This window comes from Arachis hypogaea, chromosome 6, assembly GCF_003086295.3.
Source record: "Arachis hypogaea cultivar Tifrunner chromosome 6, arahy.Tifrunner.gnm2.J5K5, whole genome shotgun sequence".
Lineage (NCBI taxonomy): Eukaryota > Viridiplantae > Streptophyta > Magnoliopsida > Fabales > Fabaceae > Arachis > Arachis hypogaea.
In genome coordinates this window covers 30,007,012-30,018,777 of record NC_092041.1, presented here as the reverse complement: position 1 = coordinate 30,018,777, position 11,766 = coordinate 30,007,012, and the positions used below count along the sequence as shown (strand labels likewise).

Here is an 11,766-nt window from a genome sequence, read left to right as displayed (position 1 = left end):
TTTCCTTTGCGGTTTGTTGTTTGGGCTTTAGTTAGTTTCCAATAACTTTATAGGTAGTGTTCTTATGTAGAACCTTTTCTTTTTAGTTTATTTGGACGACTTTCGAGCCTTTTTTGGGTTTGAAGTTGCCTTTTGCTTTTTAAGTAGAATCCTTTTCGAACTCTTACCTTTTTAGCTTAGCAACTTTGATACTTTAGGTTTTTCCACCTTTTTGGACCTTCGCATGGCTAGGTAGACTTTGTTCCCTTTTTAGTGATTCTTTAGACGGTCTGACTTCTCTGTCGGGTCTTTTTAAGTTATTTATGCAACCTTGTTTTTTATTCGACCTCGTCAGGCCGCTTTATACGGATTGCTTTTATAACTTCTTACATTAATTTGGATCTCGTCGCTTCACCATGCCGACCTTTTTTGGTCGGGCGATGAGTTTTGCACTTTTTTTCAAGCATTAATGCATCTTGGTAGGAAACATTTTTAGGGAATCTCTATTTTTATTAGAAATAAAGTGTAATTGAGAAAAGAAAATGTAAATAAGAGTATGTACACATGTGGGCTTACCCTGTAAGTCAGGCAGCTTTTAGGTCTTGGCCTGGTGCCTCATTAAGAAACCCTTTAGCGGGAAAAAGAGCGCACCTTGGCCCAAGGCCTTTTTCTAGCTATAGTACCTTCTTAGGTTACAGGCGTGCCACCCTGTAGTTACCTTTGCCTAGTACTTCTGTAATCCGGTATGGACCTTTCCAGTTTGCCGCCAGCTTTGCTTCTCCTGACTGACCTGCTCTAATGTCATTTCGGATTAGGATGAGGTCGTTGGTAGCAAAACTTCGCTGGATTACCTTCCAGTTGTACCTTGAGGCCATTCAACGCTTCAGGGCTTCCTCTTCGATCCGAGCTCTTTCTCAGACTTCTGGAAGCAGGTCGAGTTCTTCCTTTTGTGCTCAGGAGTTGGCATCCTCGTTGTAGAAGATCACCCTAGGGGATCTTTTGTCTACTTCTACGGGGATCATTGTCTCCATTCCGTAAGCGAGTCGGAAGGGTGAATCCCCCGTGGAAGAGTGTGGGGTAGTTTGGTACGCCCATAGGACATCGGGGAGCTCTTCAGCCCAGGCTTCTTTCATGTCCTGTAATCGACGATTTAACCCGGCCAATATGACTTTGTTGGTGACTTCCGCCTGTCCGTTGGCTTGTGGGTGTTCCACTAAGGTGAACTGGTGTTTGATTTTCAGATCAGCTATCAGCTTCCTAAAGCCCGTGTCGGTGAACTGAGTTCCATTGTCTGTGGTTATGGAGTACGGCCAAATCTTGTGACGATGTTTCTGTACAGGAACTTTCGACTTCTCTAGGCAGTGGCGGCAGCCAGTGGCTCTGCCTCAATCAATTTTGTGAAGTAATCTATTCCTACAATGAGGAATTTAACTTGTCCTGACCCCTAGGTGAATGGTTCGAGGAGGTCGAGCCCTCACTTCGCTAATGGCTAGGGTGAGATGACGCAAATGAGCTCTTCAGGTGGGGTGGCGTGGAAGTTAGCATGCTTCTGGCAAGGAGAGCATGTTTTAACGAACTCGGCAGCTTCCTTCTGTAAAGTTGGCCAGTAGAAACCAGCTCGGAGTATCATTTTGGACAATGCTCGTGCTCCGAGGTAGTTGCCACACATTCCGCTGTGGACTTCTTCTAGGACTTCCTTTGTGGCGAAAGTTGGGATGCACTTTAAGAAGGATGTTGAGACTCCTCTTCTGTATAGAACGTTGTGCATCAGAGTGTAATATTGTGCTTCCCGTATGAGCCTCTTTGCATCCCTATTTTCTGTGGGCAGCATTTCAGACTTGAGGTAGTTTATTATCGGGGTCATCCTCCTTTGGTTATTGTCTGCTATGCTTAGGACCTTCTCTTCCATTGAGGTCGATGGGTGTTGTAGGGTCTCTTGGATGAGGCTTCTATTGTTGCCTCCTGCTTTGGTGCTGGCTAGCTTTGAGAGTGCGTCGGCTCAGGCATTTTGCTCTCGAGGTATATGTCAGATCTCATATTCCCTGAAGTTCCTGAGCTATTCTTTGGTCTTGTCTAGGTATTTTTTCATGGTGGGATCCTTTGCCTCGTAGCTTCCTTCTATTTGCGAGGTGATTACTTGTGAATCGCTATAGATGGTAAGCTTTTGGGCTCCGAATTCCCTAGCCAGCTTCAAACCAGCCAGTAGGGCTTCGTACTCCGCTTGATTATTTGAGGCGGGGAACTCGAACCTTAAGGAGAGTTCGAGTTGGGTTCCTTAGTCACTTTCTAGGATAACGCCTGCTCCACCTCCGGCTTTGTTTGACGAGCCATCAACATAGAGGTTCCATTTTATAGGGGTCCCTGGGGTATCGGTGTACTCTGCAACGAAATCGGCCAAGTATTGGGACTTGATGGCGGTGCGAGTTTCATACTTGACGTCAAATTTGGACAACTCGACCGCCCATTGTAGAACTCTTCCAACCAAGTCTGTTTTCTATAGGATGCCTTTCATCAGTTGATTGGTCCATACTTGGATGGTGTAGGCTTGAAAATAGGGTCGAAGTCACCGGAAGGTGAGTATGAGGGCGTAGGAAAACTTTTCTATCTTTTGGTACTTCAATTCAGACCCTTGTAAAGCCTTGCTGATGAAGTAGATAGGTTGTTGTCCGTTGTCTTCTCTGACTAGCACTGATGCTATCGCCCGACTTTCAACAGCGAGGTATAGTATCAGTTCTTATGCCTGTCGAGGTCAGGTCAGGATGGGTGGTTGCCCCAAGAATGTTTTGAAGTCTCGAAAGGCTTGTTCACATTTTGGGGTCCATTCAAACTTCTTTTCTTTCCTTAGTATTCCATAGAAAGGGAAAGATCTTATTGCCAATCCGGCTAGGAACCTAGACAGGGCTGCTAGTCTTCCATTCAGCTGTTGTACCTCTTTTACGTAGGTCAGGCTTTTCATATTGAGTATGGCTTGGCATTTGTCTAGGTTTACCTCAATCCCTCTATAGGAAAGCATGAACCCTAGGAATTTACCAGCTTTTACCGCAAATGTACATTTTGTCGGGTTTAGCCTCATTCGTGTTTTCTTATGGTACCGAATACTTCGACGAGGTTTGGCAGCAGTGTTTCTTCTTTTTTGGGTTTTTACTAGCATATCGTCTACGTAGACCTCCTTCAGCTTCCCAATGTGATCGACAAATACTTTGTTCATTAACCTCTGATATGTGGCCTCCGTATTCTTGAGTCCGAATAGCATAACTACGTAGCAGTAGTTCACTTTTGGGGTTAGGAATGAGGTCTTCTCCTGGTCGGGTTGATGCACTGGGATCTAGTTGTACCCTGAGTAGGCGTCCATGAAGGAGATGTACTTGTATCCCGACGACGCGTCAACCAGGGTATCGATGTTCGGGAGGGGGTAGGAATTTTTTGGACAGGCTTTATTGAGGTCGGTGTAATCTACGCACATTTGCCACTTACCATTTGGCTTTTTTACCAATATGACGTTGGCTAGCCATAATGGGTACTTGACCTCCGTTATGAACCCTGCCTCCAGCAAAGCTTGCACCTATTCTTCCACGACTTGTGATCTCTCCGAGCCGAGCTTTCTACGCTTTTGTTGTATTTGTCGAGATCCAGGGTAGACTGCCAGTTTGTGGCACACTAAGTCGAGGTCTATGCTGGGCATATCCGTGGCTTTCCATGCGAAGAGGTTGGAATTTTCTCTTAAGAGCTTTATTAGCAGCTCTTTGAGGTTTCCTTTCAGGTTTACGCCTATACTTGTTGTTTTATCTTGGCTGTCTCCGATTTAAACCTACTCGATCTCACCTTCTACATGGGGGCGAAGTTCTTCGCGAGTCCGGGTTCCTCCTAGTTCAATGGCATTGGCCTCTTTTCCTCTGGGGTCACGCTTAAGGCTCAGACTTTCATTGTAGCAGCGTTGCGCGAGCTTTTGGTCTCCTTTGACAGTGGCTATCTCTTCTAAGGTTGGGAACTTCTTGCATAGGTGTGGAGTGGAGACTACTGCGGCGAGCTGATTTAAGGTCGTTCGTCCTATAAGGGTGTTGTATGCAGAGTTCACATCGACTACAATGTAGTCTATGCTCAGCGTTCTAGACCGGGCTCCCTTCTAGAAGGTGGTGTACAGTGGTATGTATTCGAGGGGTTGGATCGGAGTGACTCCTAGCCCGAATAGGCTGTTGGGAAATGCTTTTAGCTCCTTTTCTTGTAGCCCGAGCTTGTCAAAAGCGAGTTTGAATAGGATGTCTGCTAAGCTTCCCTGATCAACCAAAGTTCGGTGGAGATTGGCATTAGCCAGTATGATGGTCACGACCACAGGATCGTCATGCCCAGGGATGATGCCAGCGGCGTCTTCGTTGGTGAAGGAAATGGTGGGGAGGTCGGGTGACCTACTCCCTTCTCCTACGTGGTATATTTCTTTGAGGTGTCTTTTACGGGACGACTTGGAGATCCCTCCTCTGGCGAATCCTTCGTTGATCATGTGAACGTGCCTTTTCGGGGTGTGAGGGAGGCGTTTAGCTCGTCCGCCCTCTTCATCCATCCTTCTCTTTTTTGGCTCATCCGGGGTGTTGGCTAGGAATCGATCCAGCTTTCCTTCTCAGGTTGATTTTTCGATGACGTTCTTTAAGTCGTAGCATTCATTTGTGGAGTGCCCATAGATTTTGTGGTATTCGCAGTACTCAGTTTGACTTCCTCCCCTTTTGCGCTTTATTAGACGGGGTTGTGGGATCTTTTCTGTATTGCATATTTCCCTGTAGACATCCACCAAAGACACCCGAAGAGGAGTATAGATATGGTATTTCCTGGGTTCCCTGCCGACTGGTCTTCTTTCTTTTTTGGCTCTTTGTCTTTGTCCCGGGAGAGGTAGGAGAATCCGGTTTTAGAGCTTTTTCCTAGTCAGGAGTTTTCCTCCATATTGATGTATTTCTCCGCTCGTTCTTGTACTTCATTCAAGGATGTGGGTGTTTTTTAGATATGGAGTGGCTGAAGGGCCCCTCTCGCAGGCCGTTGATAAGTCCCATGATGGCCACTTCTGTGGGAAGATTCTATATATCGAGGCATGCTTTATTGAATCTTTCCATGTAGCTTCGGAGGCTTTCCTAATCACCTTGCTTGATCTCCATGTTTGACTTTGTCTTTTTGAATGGAGAACTTGGCTAGAAACCTTTTAGCGAGGTCATCAAAGCTTGTGATTGACCTTGGGGGTAGGCTGTCGAACCACTTTATAGCTATTTTGGTAAGAGTAGTCGGGAAGGCCTTGCAGTGAGTCGTGTCTGAGGCGTCCGTGAGATACATCCAGCTCCTAAAGTTGCTGAGGTGATGGATTGGATCGGATATTCTGTCGTATAGGGTCATGTCAGGGGCTTTGAAGTCTTTTGGGACTTTAGCCTTTGTGATTTCTTTTGTGAATTGGTCTTGGTCTTTGTGCGGGCTAGCTTGCGGTCTAACAAAGTAGTTTTAGCCTTGAGGACAGCTTTGAGTTTTGGGAGTTTCTCTTCTAACTCTATGTGCCGTCCCATTTTTCTTCGCAAATCCCACTCAGCTTCTCGTTGTCGTTCTGCCTCTTGCTCGAGTTATTTGAGACAATCTTGCTGCTCACGGATGGCGTCTAGGATTTCGGCTTTCTGGGCGTGTCTGTCTTTCCTGGAGTGGTTTGCCTCCTTTGGTGACGGTGGAGCGGCATTCGCATTTTTTGTTGGTGTACCGTCTTCCAATCTGGAGGCCTGGTCATTGTGAGGAGGATTATTTGCCATGATGGTGGGATGACTTCCAGGTTCCCCGGCAACGACGCCAATATTTCGGGGGTTACCTGAAATAGGGAGGTCGATCTCGGACGAGATCTTCTGGTCTGGTCAAGGCTACCGTGCTCGATTTGTTGGAATGGGAGGTGTTGCTAGTCCTCGATCACCGGGGGATGGTGGTACCTGCAAGAGACTCTGATGCTTAAGTCAGTACGGGCTTTAGGCAGGTTTTTTGTCGAATTGGAGCGTGAGTTATACCTGGGTGCTCTAGTGTATTTATGGCAGTGTTAGACGACCTTCCTTGAGATAAGTTTGTTATCTTATCTTATCTTTTATGGTTCAGGTCATATCTTTTGTTAACCGTGTCTTAGTAGGCGGTGGTTCTTTGTTTTGGGCCTCCGTGGGCCTCTGTGGCTTTTTCCCGAGCTCTTTGTGAAGAGGTAGCTCCCCTTATTTTCGTCCGGTCCGACCCAATAACTAGGACCAGTGTATGAACACAACCAGAAACAAAAATGGAGAAGGGACTATGAACAGTTTAGGTGGTGTCCTGAGAACTCTAGCTGCTTTTCTGAAAGTTAACCCGATGGTTTCAAGGGATCGACAAACCTTACTAAAGTAGACAACTAGTTCCAAGCTGTGGAGTATGCATTGCAAACTTAACATGTCACGGATAATCAGTTCGTGGAATTTGCAGCGTATCGATTAGTGGGAGAAGCTCAAAAATGGTGGCAGGGAGAATGTTGACTGCTACACCAACAGAATGTGGACATTTTGTGGGCATTATTCCATACAGTTTTCTACAAGAAGTACTTTAATAATTCACTGAGGGAGGCCAGAGAGCTGGAGCTTATGTAGCTGAAGCAAGGGCTTATGGCTATAGCTGAATACACCAGTAAGTTCAAGAAACTCTGTAGGTTTTTTAGGGTATGTCAGGGTGCCCCTGAGTTCTATAAAGATTGAAAATGCATTAAATCCCAAGTAGGACTGAGAGAAGATATCTAGAGTATTGTGGCTCCATTGGAGATTAGGAGATTCTGGGAATTGGTGAAAGAGGCAAGAGTTGTGGAGGATTGCGTTAAGAAGATAACTTTGAAAAGAGATACTCATGGGGGTACCAGTAGCAGAGGTCGTAGGAAGTAGTTTCCACCAAGAACTGCCGTCGTGGGAAAAGCTGAGATGTGGGTCAAAATCAACAGCCAGGTTATGGGTTTGCTTTCGATGCGAGTGGTACAATAGGATCAGATACTCTGATGAGAGGTAAGCATATAAAATTGGTATAATATATTCCTAGGACCAAGGTTTAGCTTAGTTAAATTTTGGTGGAATGTCGCCGTTAGGGTTGGAAGTGCTTAGAGTTTTGTTTGAGGAACCAGCGGGAAAAAGAGAAGATTCTGGTGGATGTACCTAAGCAACTTGGATTCTTAATGACAAATGATCAGAGTGACGTAGCAAAAGGCACGAGAGAACATTGACACTGTAGAATTATGATGGACGAGATGCTTTGACGACTTGATTAGGTTGACGACATTAGATGCAGAAAACTTCGTGGAAGAAGGAATTATGAGGATATGGACATGCTTCATTTCAAAGGGCTAGTGGATAATCAAGGAACTAGAAGTTGGAGGAAATATCACGCGATTTGAATTTTAGGGACAAAATTCCTAATTAGGAGGGGAGAATGTAAGAACCGAAATCTAATTTAACCTTTTAAATCAGATAAAATAATACTTCATCTGCCAGGAATAGGTTTGAAAATTTAGAAATAATAATTAGAAAATATAAAGGTGAAATTTGATTTCAATAGATTTTTTCGAGTGGGAAAATGTAATTTTCTGCGAAAAATTGCGTAAAAACACGTACCGATAAATTAATCGGCAGCACCAGCTTAAGTTTATCTAATACTACGTGAAAGTAATAAAAAATGTAGAAAAACTTAGGAAAATAATTAAAGATGAAAACTAGGCGCTAATTCTAAAGGTTTGATCCAAAGTTGGGCCAAACGGGTCAAAAACGCTAACGGGTTGGACCGGACCAAGCCCAACATATATAAACACAACTAATGAGAATTTTAGCTCAATTTCAACCCTAAAACATGAAAGCGGCACTACTGAAGTGAGAAGAGAGGAGGTAAGGGTTTGCACTATTCATATTTTCCTTGTTCTAGCCGTAACTTGAGCTATGGTACTCTGATTTGCATGCTATTTGCAGCCACGCAAAACTCTCACCGAGCTCTTCGTTTCTATTTAAAAAGTGGTCATATTTTTGAAATCCATGCTCCATTTTCTATACCTAACAGTTTTGCATTTTTTGTTTTAGTTCTTAAGTAGATTTTGTGATTTTGTTTGTTTAGCGGTGATCTAGCATAGGATTATTGTTGAATTTAACCCCTAATATCATTGGATAAGGTAAGTCTCTTTAAACTCTTATGTTTTGATATTTTGGTGAGCCATAGTGTTGATTTTTTTGATGTTATATGTGTATAGCTTGATAGTTGGTGAGTTTTGAAAATGGTGTTGGTGTTTGAAGCTTGTTGATCTTGTTGGAATCAAGCTTTCGGTGTTTATGCATTTTGGAGAATCGGCCAATGTATGGTTTCGGTTTCCTCTATGTAATATGTAATATTTTGTGACACTTAGACTAGTGGACCTTAAGATAGGATTAAATTGAATAAATGATTGACTGAATTAGGGGTGCACAAGACCCGGTCCGGTCCGAAGACCCGGACCGGACCCAGTGATTTTGGGGCTAATTTGGCCCGGCTTTGTTATGGCCCGGTGGTGCACGAAATTGCAATCATACTTTTGCAATTTCGCACAACTAACCAGCAAGTGCACTGGGTCGTCCAAGTAATACCACAGAGATTGTGGCTTGAAGCAAGCTATGGTTATCTTGTAACTCTTAGTCAGGATATAAATAATTATCAGGGTTGATTGTAAAAAGTAAAAGAACATGAAATAAGTACTTGTTTTGCAGTAATGGAGAACAGGTTGAGATTTTGGAGATGCTCTATCTTCTGAATCTCTGCTTTCCTACTGTCTTCTACTTCAAGCACGCAAGACTCCTTCCATGGCAAGCTGTATGTAGGATTTCACCGTTGTCAATGGCTACCTCCCATCCTCTCAGTGAAAATGTTCAAATCATCTGTCGGTTTTCAATCAGGTTGGAATAGAATCCATTGAGTCTTTTGCGTCTGTCACTAACGCCCAGCCCTCAGGAGTTTGAAGCTCGTCACAGTCATTCAATCCTTGAATCCTACTCAGAATACCACAGACAAGGTTTAGACCTTCCGGATTCTCTTGAATGCCGCCATCAATTCTAGCTTATACCACGAAGATTCTGATTAAGGAATCCAAGAGATATTCACTCAATCTAAGGTAGAACGAAGGTGGTTATCAGGCACACGTTCATAGGTGAGAATGATGATGAGTGTCACGGATCATCACATTCATCAAGTTGAGAAACAAGTGATATCTTAGAATAGAAGCAAGCGTGCTTGAATGAAAAACAGTAGTAATTGCATTAATCCATCAAGACACAGCAGAGCTCCTCACCCCCAACCATCGGGTTTAGAGACTCATGCCGTAGAAGATACAATAAGAAATGTGTAATGTGTCATTCGGTAAAGATACAATGTCAAAAGATCCTATTAATAGTGAACTAGTAACCTAGGGTATACAGAAATGAGTAAATGATGTAAAAATCCACTTCTGGGGTCCACTTGGTGTGTGCTTGGGCTGAACATTGAAGCTTTCATGTGTACAGACTTTTTATGGAGTTAAACGCCAGCTTTTATGCCAGTTTGGGCGTTTAACTCCAATTTTTGTGCCAGTTCCGGCGTTAAACGCCGGGAATTCTGAAGCTGATTTGCAACGCCGGTTTGGGCCATCAAATCTCAGACAAAGTATGGACTATTATACATTTCTGGAAAGTCCAGGATGTCTACTTTCCAACGCAATTAAGTGCGCGCCAATTGGGTTTCTGTAGCTCTAGAAAATTCACTTTGAGTTCAGAGAGGTCAGAATCCAACAGCATCTGCAGTCCTTTTCAGCCTCTGAATCAGATTTTTGCTTAGGTCCCTCAATTTCAGCCAGAAAATACCTGAAATCACAGAAGAATACACAAACTCATAGTAAAGTCCAGAAAAGTGAATTTTAACTAAAAACTAATAAAAATGTAATAAAAACTAACTAAAATATACTAAAAACATACTAAAAACATTGCCAAAAAGCGTATAAATTATCCGCTCATCACTACACCAAACTTAAATTGTTGCTTGTCCCCAAGCAACTGAAAATCAAAATAGAATAAAAAGAAGAGAATATACTATAGACTCCAAAATATCAAAGAAACTTAGCTCCAATTAGATGAGAGGGACTAGTAGCTTTTTGCTTCTGAACAGTTTTGGCATCTCACTTTATTCTTTGAAGTTTAGAATGATCGGCATCTATAGGAACTCAGAACTCAGATAGTGTTATTGATTCTCCTAGTTAAGTATGATGATTCTTGAACATAGCTACTTTATGAGTCTTGGCTGTGGCCCAAAGCACTCTATCTTCCAGTATTACCACCGGATACATATATGCCACAGACACATACTTGGGTGAACCTTTTTTAGATTGTGACTCAGCTTTGCTAAAGTCCCCAATTAGAGGTGTCCAGGGTTCTTAATCACACTCTTTTTTCCTTGGATCACAACTTTATTATTATATTTTTTTCTCTTTTTTTCTTTTTTTTTGTATTCACTGCTTTTTCTTGCTTCAAGAATCAATTTGATGATTTTTCAGATCCTCAATAACATTTCTCCTTTTCCATCATTCTTTCAAGAGCCAACAATTTTAACATTCTTAAAATAACAAATTCAAAAGACATATGCACTGTTCAAGCATTCATTCAGAAAATAAATAGTATTGTCACCACATCAAACTAATTCAACTAGTTTCAAAGATGAATTCAAAATCCTGTACTTCTTGTTCTTTTGTGATTAAAGCATTTTTCATTTAAGAGAGGTGATGGATTCATAGGACATTCATAGCTTTAAGACATGAACCTTAAATTTTATTAATCATGAATTAAGGACAAGACTCAAAAATAGATATAAGATAAGACTAATAGTAATAGAAAACAAAAATTTAAATAGACTCCTAATGATAGAGGTGATGAGCGGATAATTTATACGCTTTTTGGCATTGTTTTTAGTATGTTTTTAGTACGATCTAGTTAGTTTTTAGTATATTTTTATTAGTTTTTAGTTAAAATTCACTTTTCTGGACTTTACTATGAGTTTGTGTGTTTTTCTGTGATTTCAGGTATTTTCTGGATGAAATTGAGGGTCCTGAGCAAAAATCTGATTCAGAGACTGAAAAGGACTGCAGATGCTGTTGGATTCTGACCTCCCTGCATTCGAAGTGGATTTTCTGGAGCTACAGAAGCCCAATTGGCACGCTCTCAACGGCATTGGAAAGTAGACATCCTGGGCTTTCCAGCAATGTATAATAGTTCATACTTTGCCCGAGATTTGATGGCCAAAACCGGCGTGGCAAATCAGCCTCAGAAATTCCAGCGTTTAACGCTGGAACTGGCATAAAACTTGGAGTTAAACGCCCAAACTGGCATAAAAGCTGGCGTTTAACTCCACAAAACGTCTCTACACATAAAAGCTTCAATGCTCAGCCCAAGCACACACCAAGTGGACCCAGAAGTGGATTTTTACGTCATTTACTCATTTCTGTACACCCTAGGTTACTAGTTTACTATTTATAGGATCTTTTGACATTGTATCTGGACCTCATGACACTTTACACGTTTCTTTGTGTACCTTCCACAGCATGAGTCTCTAAACCCCATGGTTGGGGGTGAGGAGCTCTGCTGTGTCTTGATGGATTAATGCAATTACTACTGTTTTTCATTCAATCATGCTTGCTTCCATTCTAAGATATCACTGGTTCTTAAATCGGATGAATGTGATGATCCGTGACAATCATCATCATTCTCAACTATGAACGTGTGCCTGACAACCACCTCCGTTCTACCT

The 11,766-nt window shown here is 42.5% G+C and overlaps 1 protein-coding gene across 1 annotated transcript; it reads right to left on the bottom strand.

The window, feature by feature from the left end:
* Nucleotides 1-1,468: 1,468 nt before the first annotated feature.
* On the bottom strand, nucleotides 1,469-1,888 carry LOC140173650 (uncharacterized). Its single transcript, XM_072198149.1, has one exon. The coding sequence runs from the start codon at nucleotides 1,886-1,888 to the stop codon at nucleotides 1,469-1,471; it is 420 nt and encodes a 139-aa protein (XP_072054250.1).
* Between the last annotated feature and the right edge of the window lie 9,878 nt (nucleotides 1,889-11,766).

Bases quoted from the DNA above. Each gene is read 5' to 3' on its own strand.
- LOC140173650 (XM_072198149.1), bottom strand. From the start codon at position 1,888: ATGGAAGAGAAGGTCCTAAGCATAGCAGACAATAACCAAAGGAGGATG.